The sequence below is a fragment of the Hypoxylon fragiforme genome (genome assembly GCF_022984875.1).
Source record: "Hypoxylon fragiforme strain CBS 206.31 chromosome Unknown GGS25scaffold_2, whole genome shotgun sequence".
Taxonomy (NCBI): Eukaryota; Fungi; Ascomycota; class Sordariomycetes; order Xylariales; family Hypoxylaceae; genus Hypoxylon; species Hypoxylon fragiforme.
The window spans coordinates 1685247-1700052 of NW_026054757.1; the positions used below are offsets into that span (position 1 = coordinate 1685247).

At 48.0% G+C, this 14806-nt stretch overlaps 5 protein-coding genes across 5 annotated transcripts; 3 read left to right on the forward strand and 2 right to left on the reverse strand.

The window, feature by feature from the left end:
* Positions 1-377: 377 nt before the first annotated feature.
* On the forward strand, positions 378-2660 carry GGS25DRAFT_518151 (forkhead box protein L2; the record flags this gene model as incomplete). Its single annotated transcript, XM_049263492.1, has 1 exon — positions 378-2660. The coding sequence occupies one exon, from the start codon at positions 378-380 to the stop codon at positions 2658-2660; it is 2283 nt and encodes a 760-aa protein (XP_049120024.1).
* Positions 2661-3887: 1227 nt separating this feature from the next.
* Positions 3888-6052, reverse strand: GGS25DRAFT_475456 (DUF1649-domain-containing protein). The gene is made up of 3 exons (XM_049259710.1): positions 5540-6052; positions 4859-5209; positions 3888-4739 (listed from the first exon to the last, which is right to left on the reverse strand). Exons 1-3 carry the CDS (start codon positions 5613-5615, stop codon positions 4546-4548), a joined length of 621 nt encoding a protein of 206 aa, XP_049120025.1. The 5' UTR covers positions 5616-6052; the 3' UTR covers positions 3888-4545.
* A 444-nt stretch (positions 6053-6496) lies between these two features.
* On the forward strand, positions 6497-8893 carry GGS25DRAFT_120050 (Peroxin-3). The gene is made up of 3 exons (XM_049256119.1): positions 6497-6748; positions 6818-7197; positions 7276-8893. Exons 1-3 carry the CDS (start codon positions 6591-6593, stop codon positions 8409-8411), a joined length of 1674 nt encoding a protein of 557 aa, XP_049120026.1. The 5' UTR covers positions 6497-6590; the 3' UTR covers positions 8412-8893.
* A 229-nt stretch (positions 8894-9122) lies between these two features.
* On the reverse strand, positions 9123-10187 carry GGS25DRAFT_518154 (snare-like protein; the record flags this gene model as incomplete). Its single annotated transcript, XM_049263493.1, has 3 exons — positions 9123-9226; positions 9536-10036; positions 10145-10187. The coding sequence occupies 3 exons, from the start codon at positions 10185-10187 to the stop codon at positions 9123-9125; spliced, it is 648 nt and encodes a 215-aa protein (XP_049120027.1).
* A 1180-nt stretch (positions 10188-11367) lies between these two features.
* Positions 11368-14183, forward strand: GGS25DRAFT_120084 (Pkinase-domain-containing protein). The gene is made up of 7 exons (XM_049256120.1): positions 11368-11775; positions 11897-11978; positions 12046-12195; positions 12254-12647; positions 12706-13121; positions 13176-13313; positions 13372-14183. Exons 1-7 carry the CDS (start codon positions 11594-11596, stop codon positions 14176-14178), a joined length of 2169 nt encoding a protein of 722 aa, XP_049120028.1. The 5' UTR covers positions 11368-11593; the 3' UTR covers positions 14179-14183.
* The last annotated feature ends 623 nt before the right edge of the window (positions 14184-14806 follow it).

Genomic DNA, 14806 nt, shown 5'->3' on the forward strand with positions numbered 1-14806 from the left:
CAGTTCACTTTTGAGACCCTCTATCGTTTAGGCACGTCAACTGCCTAATACCTGGCGCGCCACAGGTCACCCTTGCTTCGTGGCTCCACAGCTAATTAAAGTCATCCGCGGTGAGTCTTGAGTACTAGATCGTTCCATCCTCACCACAAGTTCTTCCCCCCCAATCGTTACGCAGCCCATGAAAGTGGGAATAACCTTACCTCACCTCATCTCACCTTGCCCTGCTCTGCCCTATCCTATCCAACTTGACTCCTCATGAGCTACATCCTCGGTCACACATCAGTCTTATCGATCGCCTACCTTGCAACAACTAAGATTATTCAATCCGAACAGAATTCTACCACAGAGCGACCAAGGATTGACACCAATTGGCCGAAATGGCCAAACCCACGCGTTTTGCGGCTAACACTGAGCCGCTACACATATTCCAGGACGAATTCTACGAACAACCAGCACCGTCTATCAGCCGAGCACCGATGCCTTCCGTTGGCAAGCAATCCTCTCCGCGCCGAGCACTGCAGGCTTCTAGTGGGAACGTGATATTCAATCCCCCCAACGGGTACCAAAAGCAGCACTCACCGTTCAAAGCGACTGGGCGCGCCACCGCCTCTCCTTTGGGCCCCCTCAATTCTTCCCATGGCACCAAGCTGAATGCTGTTTCTATACTACCACCATCATCCCAGGAGCAGGCAACTACGGACTCGATGCTAAAGAAGCAACCAATGATGTCAAGATTCAAGACAGTTATTCAGAAGCCGACGGGTGAAGCGAGCGCCAACTATGGAAAGGAGAATGTTCATCCAACGTTATATCCGGCACCATCAACCTTCAATCTGAACTTGGAAAACTATTATCAAAACGCACCACCGAGGAAGCGCGCTTTACTGGAGGCCGCACCGATCCAGGACTCCAGACCGATGAAGAAAAGCAAATTGGAAGAATCTCCTCTACCGCCTCCACCGCCTCCCGACTCATTCCCCACAATTAAGGACGACGGCACGAAGCCTAGCCACAGCTATGCCCAACTTATCGGCATGGCCATTCTACGTGCCCCTCAAAGGCGACTGACTCTATCACAAATCTACAAGTGGATTTCAGATAATTATTCGTTCTACAATGCGAATGATGCGGGTTGGCAAAACAGTATCAGGCATAATCTTTCTCTGAACAAGGCCTTTATCAAACAGGAGAGACCGAAGGATGACCCTGGCAAAGGCAACTATTGGGCTATAGAGCCTGGAATGGAACATCAATTTATGAAAGAAAAGCCCAGCAGGAAATCTAGCACCAGCATGGGCAACGCCCCTTTCATGTCCAGTCGTGTTGAACCTGCACGTCTGGAGCCTACTGCTTTCCCCGATAGTCTCCCGTCTCTGCCTCCGGTGCTCCCGGCCCAGTCCCACGAAAGTATTCATGACTCGATGTCATCACAAGCTCCTATCCAGTCTGTGCATGAAGTTTCATCAGATGCCACTATTCCTCTATCCGATAATGCTGCCCCGGATGACCAACCGGACAAGAGCCAGGAACAGAGTCTCCCCGCAGAGATAAGCACGTGTTCTCCACTCCCCGCCACGATGCATTCTTCACCTCCTATTCCCCGTCGTTTAGAAGCTCGTAGTAATACTCCGCCACCCATGAAGAGAGAGGCTCCTTCCTCCGGTCCACGCAAACGCACCCACGGTCGCAAACATGCTTCGATGGATGCATCTATGGATGATAGTGGATACATCTCGTCCTTGGAGTCTTCAGTTATGCGTCCTAAGGGTACTCGACTACTTAGCTCGGGAACTGATCGTCCTCGAATCAAGCGAGGACGAGCAGAAGAGGAGATTGCTAGACTGCGCGCTTCGTCCTATGATAGCCCTACCAAGGGACGTTCATTTGACTTCCCCCCTCCATCTTCGTCCCCATTACGGCAGGCTAAAGAGGCTGGCCAAATGCTACCCCCCTTAACTCCAGCTGTCAAGATCAAGCCACCACCGAAGCCGCCTGCTTCTGTTTCACCAAACACGAACCTTCGCCTACACCGAGAGAATGTCCGATCCATGCTCAATTCACCTCTTCGTCGTGTTAGCAGCTTGGACGATGAAATAATTCCGTGGAGCCCGGCATTCCGGATGGACGATTCGCTCTTTAATATAAATGACTTCATCAATGATCAAAATGACTTCGACGTATACCAAGATGCGTCCCTTGATCCTTTCTTCTCCGCTGCAGATAACGGCTCTCCTATGAAGCGCTCAGCTAGGAAAATCTGCTTTGACAGGTCTAGTTCCGCTCACGCTTTAAATGATATCACCAACTCAGTCTCCAAGAGATCGATCACATCGGCTCCTTTGCTGAAGGTCTCGGGTTCAACCCCTTTGGCTTATGATACTCCGAGCAAGCTACTCGAGGGGCTTTCCCCTCCTGCCAAGCTGTACCTGCAGTCTCCTACAAAGAACATGTCTCCTACCAAAAATGCGTGGATGAACATGGATGACTTTTGCACTACTCAATTCTTTGAAGAAGGAGGGGTGGATGAAGTGGACGAAGGTGCGGGCATGGATATCCTTCAAGGCTTCGAGCGAATTGGTGGTAGCCAGCCCCCTGCCGGGCTATCCTTATCCAAAGGCTCGAAACCGTCTCTCAGCCGAAGCTTTAGCACAACATTCTAAATGCCTTTGCTCTCTCGTGAGATATCAGGGTTAGCCTCCTGTGACGATACTAACGAATAATGACTATTGCATTGGTTTTCTTTTGGCCCCGGAGTCTTTTCGGCAGGATAATGTCGAACACGCCATCTTACGCACACCCTCGATGACCATAGACCTCACCGCCTACCTTCATGCCTCACGGCTGTCTTGTCTACTGATTTTATAATGACGAAATGCGTCTGAACGTACATAACACTTCTTACTACTTCCCCAACACCCCTAAGACGAAATCTGGATTTCTCGTCTACTTTTTTCTCCCTTTTGAGTTTTTTGTACGGCGAATTTAGGGTATAATCGACCCTAGTGTCATTACCTGCTCTATCCCGATGCCTTTTTGACCGCATACTCTCACAAGAGAAGTGGAATGCAACTGGACATATGAGATGGCGTTTGTGAAATGGAAACATGCTTGCAATGGAAAGGAATCGGAATCGGAAAGTTTGGGCGGTAGGCAGGCAAAGGAGTGAAACAGGAAGCATGTGTGGAGGGTTTCTTACTACACTCTGCCAATTACCAGCAAACTTGCGGAGGAGTTTTGAGAGTTCTGAATTAAGAAGCACGGAGTGAGGAACGCATTCTCTTAACTAAACCGGGTCGGACAATGTTGCTTTTTTTGTGTGGATGGATTTGATTTTTTTGATGGTGTTTTTTCACTCTTTTTGCTCTTGACTTTTTCCACCTATGGATGGATATTAGGTAGGGCTGAACTACTTTCTTCAGCAAAAACAACCAAGCAAGCAAGCAAGCAAGCCTGGCTAATATCAAGATACTTTTTTCCATGCATCCATTGCCTACCTACCCAAGACTCAAGTTTAGTCAAACCTGCTAATAGCGACTACCCTCTTTAGCGATATCTTCATATTAGCGATATTAACTTGGAATAGCGATATAAATTCGTTAGCACACCCCAATCGCTGTTAACCAAGAGGTTTTACTGTAGTTATCTGCTTCAGCTCTCGTGACTTATTCCACATAGGATCATTCATTGCCTGTACCAGCTTCTCCTTTGCTCGGCGAGAACTTGGACTAGGTATAATGAATATGCACACGCCTAGGTTAGCCTATTTACTCAAGAAGGTACTGAGTAAATATCGCATCTCCATATGTAGGTATGGTCGTAATCATGTGCGGCTCTATAGACAAGACAACGTCTATCATTGAAAGATAAGTACCTAGTTTCATGATGAGTTACCGGGGGGGTATCATTCAATTATATCTCGCCGTACAATACCTATACATACATAGCAAACCCAACCAGCCTACTACTACATGTACCTGACCTTATGTAGTACCTAGTACCTAGTATTGTACATACATTGCAAGTGCAGTGCCAGATACCTATTGTGAGTCCAGTCTGACTGACAATGGTAAACGCTGCTACACCATGACGAAATATTAGGTTATGTTTGTAATCCGTGAAGAAGCCACCATGTATGTCTATCACTCACACGTAGCGATCCCATGATAATAATAAAAAGAGGCGCCCGTTTCCCAGCCCGATAAAAAACGAATAAAACGCCATGGCCAACATGGATATTACTGTTTCCCTCTTTCCCTAGGTATGTATGTTTGCTTCCTCCAGCTAGCCATAATAATAGCCAATAACGCATGGGAGACTTCCTTCTCCTCCCAGACCCAAGTATCTCTGCACGTGGCATTTCTATCATCTATCGTCTATCCTCTAACCTAAGCTTGAATGGAAGGTGGAGTTCAAGGTAGAACTCAAGGTGGAATTCCAGGTGGAATTCCGGGTCGAGTTGAGGGTCGAGTTGAGGGTAGAAGGACTGATGAGTTGCCACTCAGAATCGCTGCCCGACTCCAACGGCGACCGCGCTGGCAATAATCCCTAATACATGCCCATACGCGTCGCCCAGCCGGAAGCGTCCTTTTGATTCACGTTGATCTGGTAGGGGAAGGGGTTCGTCTCGCCGCTGGTGGTAATCGGTGGGATATGATCCTTGTGGGAGTTGGCGTATGTTACGATCTTCATGGCAGTCGTCAGGAGGGTGTGTTCCATAGCCTTCCGGACTTTAGCACGTTCTACGTTTTGTGCCGTGTTAGTTATCATTTCCCGACTCTACTTCTTTTTCCGTCGCTAACTCCGTCTGGCTTGCCCGGATCTGCTCGGAATGGTAGGGGGGAGCGATAAAGATTCTTACCACTCTCCGTGCGCGGCTCGGCGACGGTAACTTTAACGGTCCAACATTCCCAGCATACTTCCTCGTCGCCACCTCCATACGCGGCCCGCATGTACCATGTCTTACGGCGCTTCTTCTCGAAGAACTGAACTGAGATGTGACCCCTTCCACCTCCGCCACGCGAGGTTTGGTGCTGTTGGTGGGAATGTGTTCGTTCGGCATCGAGCTCGCGCGCCAGCTCGGCGGCACGCTTCTCGATCATGGTGTCAAGTTCGGCATCTTGGACAAAGGGCAAGGTAATGTCGAGAACTTCGCGCGAATGTGGAGTTAAGGATGGGAAGAACCGGTGGAAGAAGATGGTATGCAGGATCCCTGTAGATTTTCAAGATATTCCAAGTTAGCCTATGGTATGGTTATTTAAATACAAATGTAAATAGATAGATATAGATAGATATACAAGCGGTCAAGATAGGATATATGATCAAGTAACCTAGGTAAATAGGTAGCTAAGAGTAGATATGGGGAAGGGTCCATTTCTCGGGTTTCGTGGAGGGTAGTGATAGGATAGGATTTAGGGGGGAATTTGACGACGACAATGACGATGTAAAAACGATGGGAATGCGGGGCATGTGATTGGGTGATATGCATATGGATCTTTCTTTTTTTTTTCAAGTTCAATATTTCACGCTGCGAACACGTTACCTCGCACGACATCGCGTACCGAAGCTGGGTCAGCGAAAGCTTCAAGTATAAATTCTTGTGGTGCCTGTTGCTCCATGGTAGGTAACAGGTAATGGTACTGCGGAGCTGAGGTTGAAGTTCTCTGACTTCTGCGGTTGCCGGTTTGTCGGCTTGGCTTGACTTGACTGGATTTGTTTCAAGAACTTGATTTGATTCAAGAATGATTGATCCCTTTTCCTACTACATACATATAAGGTACAGTAGTTAGGTACCTCAGGTAAGGTTTATGTCATGAGCCAACATTGACATGGGCAAATGAGCAGATGAACAAATGAGCAGATGAGCAGATGAGCAGATGACTATTCGGCACTATAAAAGTAATATGGACTAAGTCGGAATGGTATGGAACGGCTGGAATGGTTAACCGTTAGAATAGTTGAGGTAATCAAGAATGGAGGGGCCCCTCCCCTTTCTTTCTTCAATCTTCCCCTCAACTTTTAAGTTAGACTTTTTTAAAGTAACGTGGGGTGAAATTACTACCTAGTAGTACCTAGTAACTACCTACGTACTCACTACCTATTGGAAGTATGTACACATACATTTAACTACTAGGTACAGTGCTAAATAGTTAGTGCATTACATAACTTACTATGTATGTATGTCAATATTGCAGTTATGGCAAGGTACAAAATCAATGTCATTGGGTCCTTATCTTATCAATTGATTCCTGATTAAGTAGTAGTCGCGCTGCATGGACCGAGGCACACGTCACTAACCTCTTATGTTATGTTATGTTTGTTCCATACGGCGTACCGTGCCGTGATTGTGCTGTTTTATGCTTGTGCTTTCGAGTCGCACCAACCAATTTCCACCCAAGAACATAATATGTACCTGCCAGGCTTATTACCTAGTACATATAGATGCAATACAATACAATACTATACATTGAATAACTCAATTCTTTAAATATCTTTTTAAACATTGAACCTTCCCAGCCTTTAACAGATATCATTCTCTTTTCTTTCCACTTCGGGGACTTTTGGTTCCTGAAGCCTCTCCTGGCTGCCAGAGAATGATATCAGCTACGCGGCGATGGTTTCGCCGTAACAGGACTCCTATAGCTGTTGGTGTTGGCGTCATCGGCGCCGGCTACCTAGCTACCCAATATGTTCTAAACAAGATCAATGATGCGCGCGAGCGTATGAGCAGCGATCGCATCGCGAAGGAAAAGTAGGCATTGATCACCATTCGAAACTATGTCGTGTCCATTCCACGCCCAGCATCTAACGTTTCTTGCAGCCTTCGTCGACGATTTGAGCAGAACCAGGAGGATTGCACCTTCACAGTACTAGCCCTACTACCTACTGCTACTACGAATATCCTCGAGACGATGAATACCGAGAAGATCACCTTAGAAATTCAGCAGATGAAGAGCAGTTCCAAGAGTTTGCGCAGCAGTGGGGAAATTTCAGCCACACCGCCAAGTATCGCCGACACCACCATGACCGAGGAGGAAGGAAAGAGTGTAATGAGCATGCAAAGCGAGAGCGGCATACACGCAAGCCAGATGACTCTCCCCTCCGTATCTAATGCTGGGGAGGGCTCACAAGATGGCGGCCAGGCCGTTCAACGACCCAGAAAAACGAAGAGACAATTATGGGATGATCTAACGATAAGCTGTAAGCCCTTAACCTTCTTCTATAACCGTTAAACCCATTTCCTGTGTTTGCGGCTAATATAACCCCCTATTTTTCTAGCAATAACGCGCGCCTTTACTCTCATATATACCCTAGCTCTCTTGACTATGCTTACACGGATTCAACTTAATCTACTGGGACGACGAAGCTACCTATCAAGCGTAGTGTCTCTCGCGACTGGCACCGCCCAATCTACGATAAATCTTGAAAACAACGACGACGACAACCCAGAGCATTCGTATGGCAGTGACTTCGAGACGAACCGAAAGTACCTAACCTTCAGTTGGTGGTTATTACACCGCGGCTGGGTCGAGATCATGGAGAACGTCGAAGCCACCGTTCGTGAAGTCTTTGGCCACCTAAGCCCCCGAGACCTCCTTAGCTTCGATACCTTCTCGCAACTTACCTTCGAAGTGCGCAAGAAGATGGAAGCTAAGAAGTCAAATGAAGACGGCACCAAATCGGGTGCTAAGTGGTTGCCATACCTACTGCCACCAAACAAGATGGAGGATTTTGTGCTCAAGGAGTCTGGCGTTTTAGGGGACAGTGCCGCAGCTCCAGATGCCTCGTCTACGTCGGGCTCGTCGGAGACAGCGCTCCGCCGCCTCCTTGACGAGACGTCTGACCTAATAGAGTCACCAGCCTTTTCTCACGTTCTAACTCTACTCCTTGACGCCGGGTTCTCCACGCTCCTCTACAAGAAGGTCTTCCCAGGGGCGTTTGACCTACCAGCATCTACTTTCATCGGCACTCCATCAGCCCATCTAGGACAACTCGTAGGCCAACAGGCTGCCGCAACAGCAGCGGCTTCGAAGGTGGTCCTGCTTCCCAAGATTCTATCTGTATTAACACGACAAGCCCACGCCATCGGCAACGGCATGCCAAACGAATACCTACAGGAGATGGAACAGGTGCGCGACCTCGAGGCCTTTGCAGCCGTCGTCTATTCGAGCAACTGGGAGAACGAGATCCAGGATGAAGAGCTAGCCGCGGCAGCCGCGGGAGTAACGGCGAGAGCTACGGAAGACAAGACAGGAAGCAGCAGTCCGGGTCCAGAAGGTAGTCTTGTGGGTCGGTTCTCACAGACGTCTACGCTAGAGGGTGAAAGCATGGTCGTGATCGATCCGTCGCAGTCGCAGCAGACACATACTTCGTTCGAGACTGCCTGGGAGAGGGCGACAGACACGGCCGCATGATAATGGCAGCACACGTACGGTTCTCGTCGGTAGTTCCCTGACTCTTAACGTATTCAAACTTAGGTACTTTAATGAAATGAGATAAGATCTAAGGAGGGAGGGAGGGATGGAGGGAGTATATAAGATTTTTTTTTTAAAAAAAGAGTCTATTCAAATCATGGCGTACTGTAATACTGGGCTGTGGTTAGGAAAGCAGCTTTACAATAGAAAGCATATCAGGTACTTTTTTTTTTTTTTTTTTTTTTTTGCTCGTCATGGCCATCATACCTAGTATCAATCATATCAAGTCCGCAAGAGGACTCTCAACTCCTTGGGGAAGAGGTACTACTACTACAACTATCATGTGACACCACCTCTAAATTCCAGCGTGAGCCTCGTCCCGGACTAGGTACGACTGGGTAAGATATCTAAGGTTAGTTAGCTTACATGAGCCACTCCCCAGTGCGCTTGTAGCTTAGTTCAGGCTCGTTCGTCCTCGGCCGCCAGTCCATCTATTTCGGGGAGACTTGGACTGAAGCGCACTATTCGTCCAAATTCAAGATTGCCTCGGCTTCATGCTCGTCTCGTCCCGTTCCGTTCAGTCCCCAGTCCACACACTCCTCGCAAGCTTCGGGAGTTGTTTTTGCATCCGTGTATATACTTGATTTGGTACCTAGGTACCTACCCTACTTAGGTACTTTTTTTTACCGTTGCCGTGGAGCTTTTTGGTGTTCACATTAACCCCCTGATGAATTTATCCAGGCCCATCTCGAACATCTCGTTCTTGACTCCCTCGCCGCCCTTGTGCTCTACCGGCGACAACGGATTCTTGACAACTAAGTGTGATAGGTAAGGTTAGCGAGGTGGGTTCTCTCTCTTTGGGGGTGCGCGGTCTCTTTCTTAGCTTGAGTCTTCTTTTGTGTATACAGGCTATCCGCCCGAGCTCTTCTGCTATCTGTATGGACGACAGCCGGGCGCAGAAGGGGGAAGGGGGAAGGGGGAAGGGGGGGGGGGTCGTTGGGCAGTTCATGCGAACTCTCTCCCTCCTTCTACCCTGTCCCCCCTTCCTATCCGTCTTGTATTCCCCTTGACTAGCCCTTCCAGGTGGAACGCAATAATATAAAGAAAGGAGACTGGGGACTCACCGTACTCAACCCAGAGGTTGATGTAGATCTGGTGGAGGACGTTGCGCATGCTGAGGGCGCCGGGCTCGGTGAGCATGGCGAAGCGGAGGTTGGTCGGGGTCTCGTAGTAGTGGAGCTTGTAGTGCTGGGTGCGGAACGCGATGAAGGCGTCGTCCTCGCCGCCCAGCTTGCGGACCATGTTGCGCAGGCTGAAGACCGTGCCGAAGATCAGCTTTGCGTCGTCCGAGGCCGCGGTCCCTTTTCCGCGCCGACGCGGCCCCGGGGGCCCGCCGGTGTTGCTGCTGCTGGTGGTCGGCGCGGGAGGCTGGGGGACTGCGATCGTGTTCGAGGCGGTGGTGGTGGTGGTGCTGTGGTGTGGGTGTTGGTGTTGTTGTTGGATCTGCTGTTGTTGTTGGAGGGCCGAGGATGGTTGTTGCGACGGAGGGCGCGAGGAGGGTGGGCTCGTGATGGAGCTACTGGGGATGGGCCGGGGAACCCATAGCTTGGAGTATACACACTCCGCTGGGATTGATCAGCTGGGGGTGTGTGGTATCGTGTTCCCGGCGCATGACCAGTTGTCCACCTAGTTGGCAAGGTATTTGGAAGGTATTAATGCCAGGACTGACTTACTGTGACGGTCGAAGATGTAGAAGGAGTAGACCTGTATAGGCATGGCTGCTAATAAGCGGCTGAAATCACATGCCCGAGTGAATGGAAGGGAGTGGGCGAGGTTTGGTCGATGTATGTAATGTAATGTACTATTTGGTAATATCGGTATGGCAATGTAATGCAATGTAGTGAATGTACAATACATGTATTTGTTGGTTTGGGTTTAGGATGGTGCAACTTCTAAAAATAATCAAGAACTTGGAATCATCCACTTATTAGGATCAGATGTATGTACCTAAGAGGTAAGCACCGCTGCACCGGCAAGTCGGCACATGGCTGAGGTACTAGGCACTGGCTGACAGTGGCTGTACCTAGCTGTACCATCAACATTGAATATGTACTTCAAAATGTTTAACTTATGGGTCTTGATTTGCGGGCCGGTCCAGGATACAATGTAGGTATTATCGATTTACTACCCTCATAGCCTACATATATAGAGTCTATAGACAGCTTTCACAGACCAACAACATTGAATACACCAGAACTTCAATGTTTTAATCTTCACATCCATAGTAGTACTATGTAAGTATGTAGGTATCCATGAATCACTTCTACAACACATACCTACGTATTGTTTCTCCCTTATCTTTCCACGATACTACATGTATGTATCAATCGACAATTAAAGAGAGGGGTTGCACCGTTGCATACATATTGTTCAGCTCTTCAGGGTCTTTATAGTTACTCCATGTACCTACCTAGTAACCTTGAAGCTTGTTCGAACCCGGCGGGGAACTGCTGTGCTGCAGCAGCGACAGGGATTGCATTAACAGTTTTGGGGGCCATGATTCGCCCAATATCGAGTTATTAGTGCATCTAGTTGATTAGCTATTGGGCTGAAATAGTATCTTTTTTTTAAAAACAGGGGTTTTATGGCATGGAAACATGGGGTGTCGTGTTGATGTGTACATACACAGTTAAGTATTATTAGTGTCGTGGTACTAGGTAGTATAGGCATAGGTAGTATAGTGTGGTGTTACGAGGGGAAGAGCGAGGAAACGAGAAGGAAAGGGAACAAGATAGAGCCTTCCAAGGTTGAGTTTCTTTCCTACGCGTATTTGACGACAACATGCTACAACAATATTGGAGATTACACTGCACTAGGTTAGGTAGATGTATGTACCTATAATATGTATCTACATATAATGAGGGCAGTACCTACTTTAATACAGAATTAGAACCATTTCTAGGGAACTTCAACATTGAAGTTTTCTTTCTTGTCTCACCCTTACTTTTTTGTTCTTTGATCTTTCCACTATTTCATTGAGCCAAAATCGACATCTCCAAAATTGGATCTGCGTTTTGCTAGAACGGATTCAACAAAGGAAAAAAAAAAAGAAAAGAAAAGAAAAGGAAGAACTCCCCCCAAAAAGGAAAAAGAAAAGGAGAAGAAAGCCCAAGATACCCACGATGCCACCCGCATCTACTACAACCTCACCTCCAACTGCCGCCTCGGCAGTGGCAAGCGGAAATATCGAAACAGAATCCAATGCGCAAGATCCCGACAGCACCCAAAGTTTACCTTTGTCGCCTCAAATTGAAATACAGCAATATGTCGATGCGCTTGGGCGACCGTCACTTGTCTCTCACTTGTAAGTCTATAGGAATAAGTATTGTTCGATAATTTGGCGTTGTTGCCCCGCGATTGTCTTGGCTATCGTGCGATTTTGTATGGATGTATGTGTGACTAAGACATCAATCGCTATTTCCTAGGTCTGCGCCGCCTACCGCTCCTCGCTTTCAAAGCCCCATGAGGCAACACAAGAGAACGCCGTCTCAACATCGCGAAATAAAAGTTAGTAAGATTGTGGAAGCAAAGATAGATAAGGCACCAAGAATCGCAAGCTAAAATCTCACACTAGGAAACACTCAATGCCAAGACGGAGTACACAAACGACGAGACAGATGGGAGGTCGCAACAAACCATAAACCAATACACCATCAAGGAGGAGATTGGGAGGGGTTCGTACGGTGCCGTACACCTTGCTACAGATCAGTTTGGGAAAGAATATGTGAGCATGCATGAAGATTAGAACTATATGTATACCTACCTAACACCTCTTACAACAGGCTCTCAAAGAATTCTCAAAATTGCGCCTCCGAAAACGAGTCCAGTCGAATATTTTACGAAGACCCGAGGGGGGGAGACCACGGTCTCTCGGCCCCGGGCAAGGCTTATTCAATGTTCATAGAAAGCAACTAAGCCATCATGATGCTGCCGAGGCAAAAGATGCCCTTTACCTCATACGAGAGGAGATCGCCATCATGAAGAAACTTGACCACCCGAACTTGGTGCAACTGATCGAAGTCTTAGATGACCCAGACAATGACTCGTTATACATGGTTTTGGAAATGTGTAAAAAGGGAGTTGTCATGAAAGTCGGTCTCGATGACCAAGCTGATCCTTATGATGACGAACAGTGTCGCTACTGGTTTCGCGACCTGATTTTAGGAATTGAGTATCGTGAGTTCCAATCAAGGCAGCCTCTTGGTAGAGATGTACTAACTACATACCATCCCAGTGCACAGTCAAGGTGTTGTACATCGAGATATTAAACCAGATAACCTCCTGCTCACTGAAGATGACGTGCTGAAAATCGTGGATTTTGGAGTGTCGGAGATGTTCGAGAAACCAGACCGCATGATGACCAGCAAAGCTGCGGGCTCTCCCGCCTTTTTGCCGCCTGAGCTATGTCAAGCCAGGCATGGCGACGTCCCAGGGAAACCGGCGGATGTTTGGTCCATGGGAGTTTCTCTGTACTGTCTCAAATACGGCAGATTACCTTTCAAGCGAGACAATGTGCTGGAGATGTATGAAGCAATACGAACCGAGGAGCTGCAAATACCAGTCGATAACGAAGACCCGGCGTTCGTTGATTTAATTACAAGAATTCTGGATAAGAATAACGAAACAAGGATAAGTCTGCGGGAGATACGAGTAAGCCCAGACAATACCCTCCTTATAACTACAAGCGGATGCTAAGCTAGATAGAATCACCCTTGGGTCACAAAAGGGGGTAGCGACCCTCTACTTTCAGAAGAAGAGAATTGTTCAGATGTGGTGGAAGCGCCCAATGCTCTCGAACTCAACCACGCGTTTACGCAGAAGATGGACCACCTTCTCTGCGTGGTAAGTATATTCTCTCACCATAGAATATTTCGTGCTGCATACTAAAACATTGCACCAGCTAATGGCAATCAACCGATTCAAAGGACTCATCTCCAAGAGCAGGGTCGTGACACCAGAGGTCAGAACGCCACGAACATCCCTCGCGCCAGGTTTTGCAGAACACATGGCCATCCCTGAGGACTTGGTGATAGAAAAAAGCTCAAATCCGGAACCTCAAACTCCTACACAGCCGTCCCGTCAAAAATCCATCGCGGAAGAGGCTGCAGAACTCATAAGGCAACGCAGGGCTTTTCTGGCGTCCCAGCAGCACGCTTCCACTCATCCACCGGCGTCAGGTGGGGTGGGTGAGAAGGGTCATGCGCATGACTTGACAGACAAGACACCCTTATTGCTAGGTATCGGCACTGGTGGACATGACGATTTCGCAGGTTCGGATCCTCCAGCCGATGTCGTGTCTGACTCGCCTACCGGGATCGAATTCGACATATACGACCGCGCTTTTGAAACGGAGATCAAGCGTATCCGTTCCGATAAGAAGAAGGGCCGTGCCAGAACTTATCTTACGCGACTTGTAGGAGAGCAGGAGGTGAATAAGTATGCTGGTGACGACTGTATGGTGCTGGATGCTGGGAAATCACCAACGAGCAATGTCAGTTTTCGTAACTCATCGGCCATAGGAAGAGGCCTGAATCAGCTGTATGAGGTGAAGGAACGTTGGCAACATGATTCTAATGGGGTAGAGGGAAAGCGCGGAGCCTCGGAGGGTGTCAAGGAAGCGGTCGAGACAGTGAAAGAGAAGGGCAATCGTTTCGCAGATTTAGTTACGGCCATGAGGAAAGACTTGAAGGGACAAAACTCGAACTAGGAGGTAGTGCTTAGTAAGCACTCCGGAGTCTCCGGCCTATACCCCCCCTATAGTTGAGGGAGAAAGCGGATTTCCTATTCTCCAAGGTCGTGATGTGACCTATCACCTTGGACGAAATCCAGTAGCGATATTCCATGAGTATGAATAATCCAGAGGCGATGGAAGGATGGTCGCTATTGATCAAGCGGGCGTTCGGGCTTCGGACAGAGATAGGAAAAGCAACTTGGTAGGCTCGGATTTGGGCGGTTCTCTTAGCATACCTGATATCACACAAGGCGCGTAATCGCGAGGCATAACGTTGAGACATGCATCATATACATTATCTAATACAACATCTGCCTGTCTAAATACACACCCAGATAGCCAACGAGCAGGCAGTTGCTTTCGTAATATATATGTGCTCATGCAGAAGATTATGTACAAATAGAAACGTCCATTCGGAGATTTTATTCCTGGGATATGTAGGTAGGAAAGGAGAATCCATTTTCTATCTCTTGTTCGTGACCAAGATCGACCGTTTTAGATCTCTACTCCCGTTTCCTCCCTTTCTTTTGAGTTTCGGTGCTGTTTCTAGAAAAATACCTACCAAGTATGTGGAGGAATGAAGAAATTCAAGAGCGAGAATGAG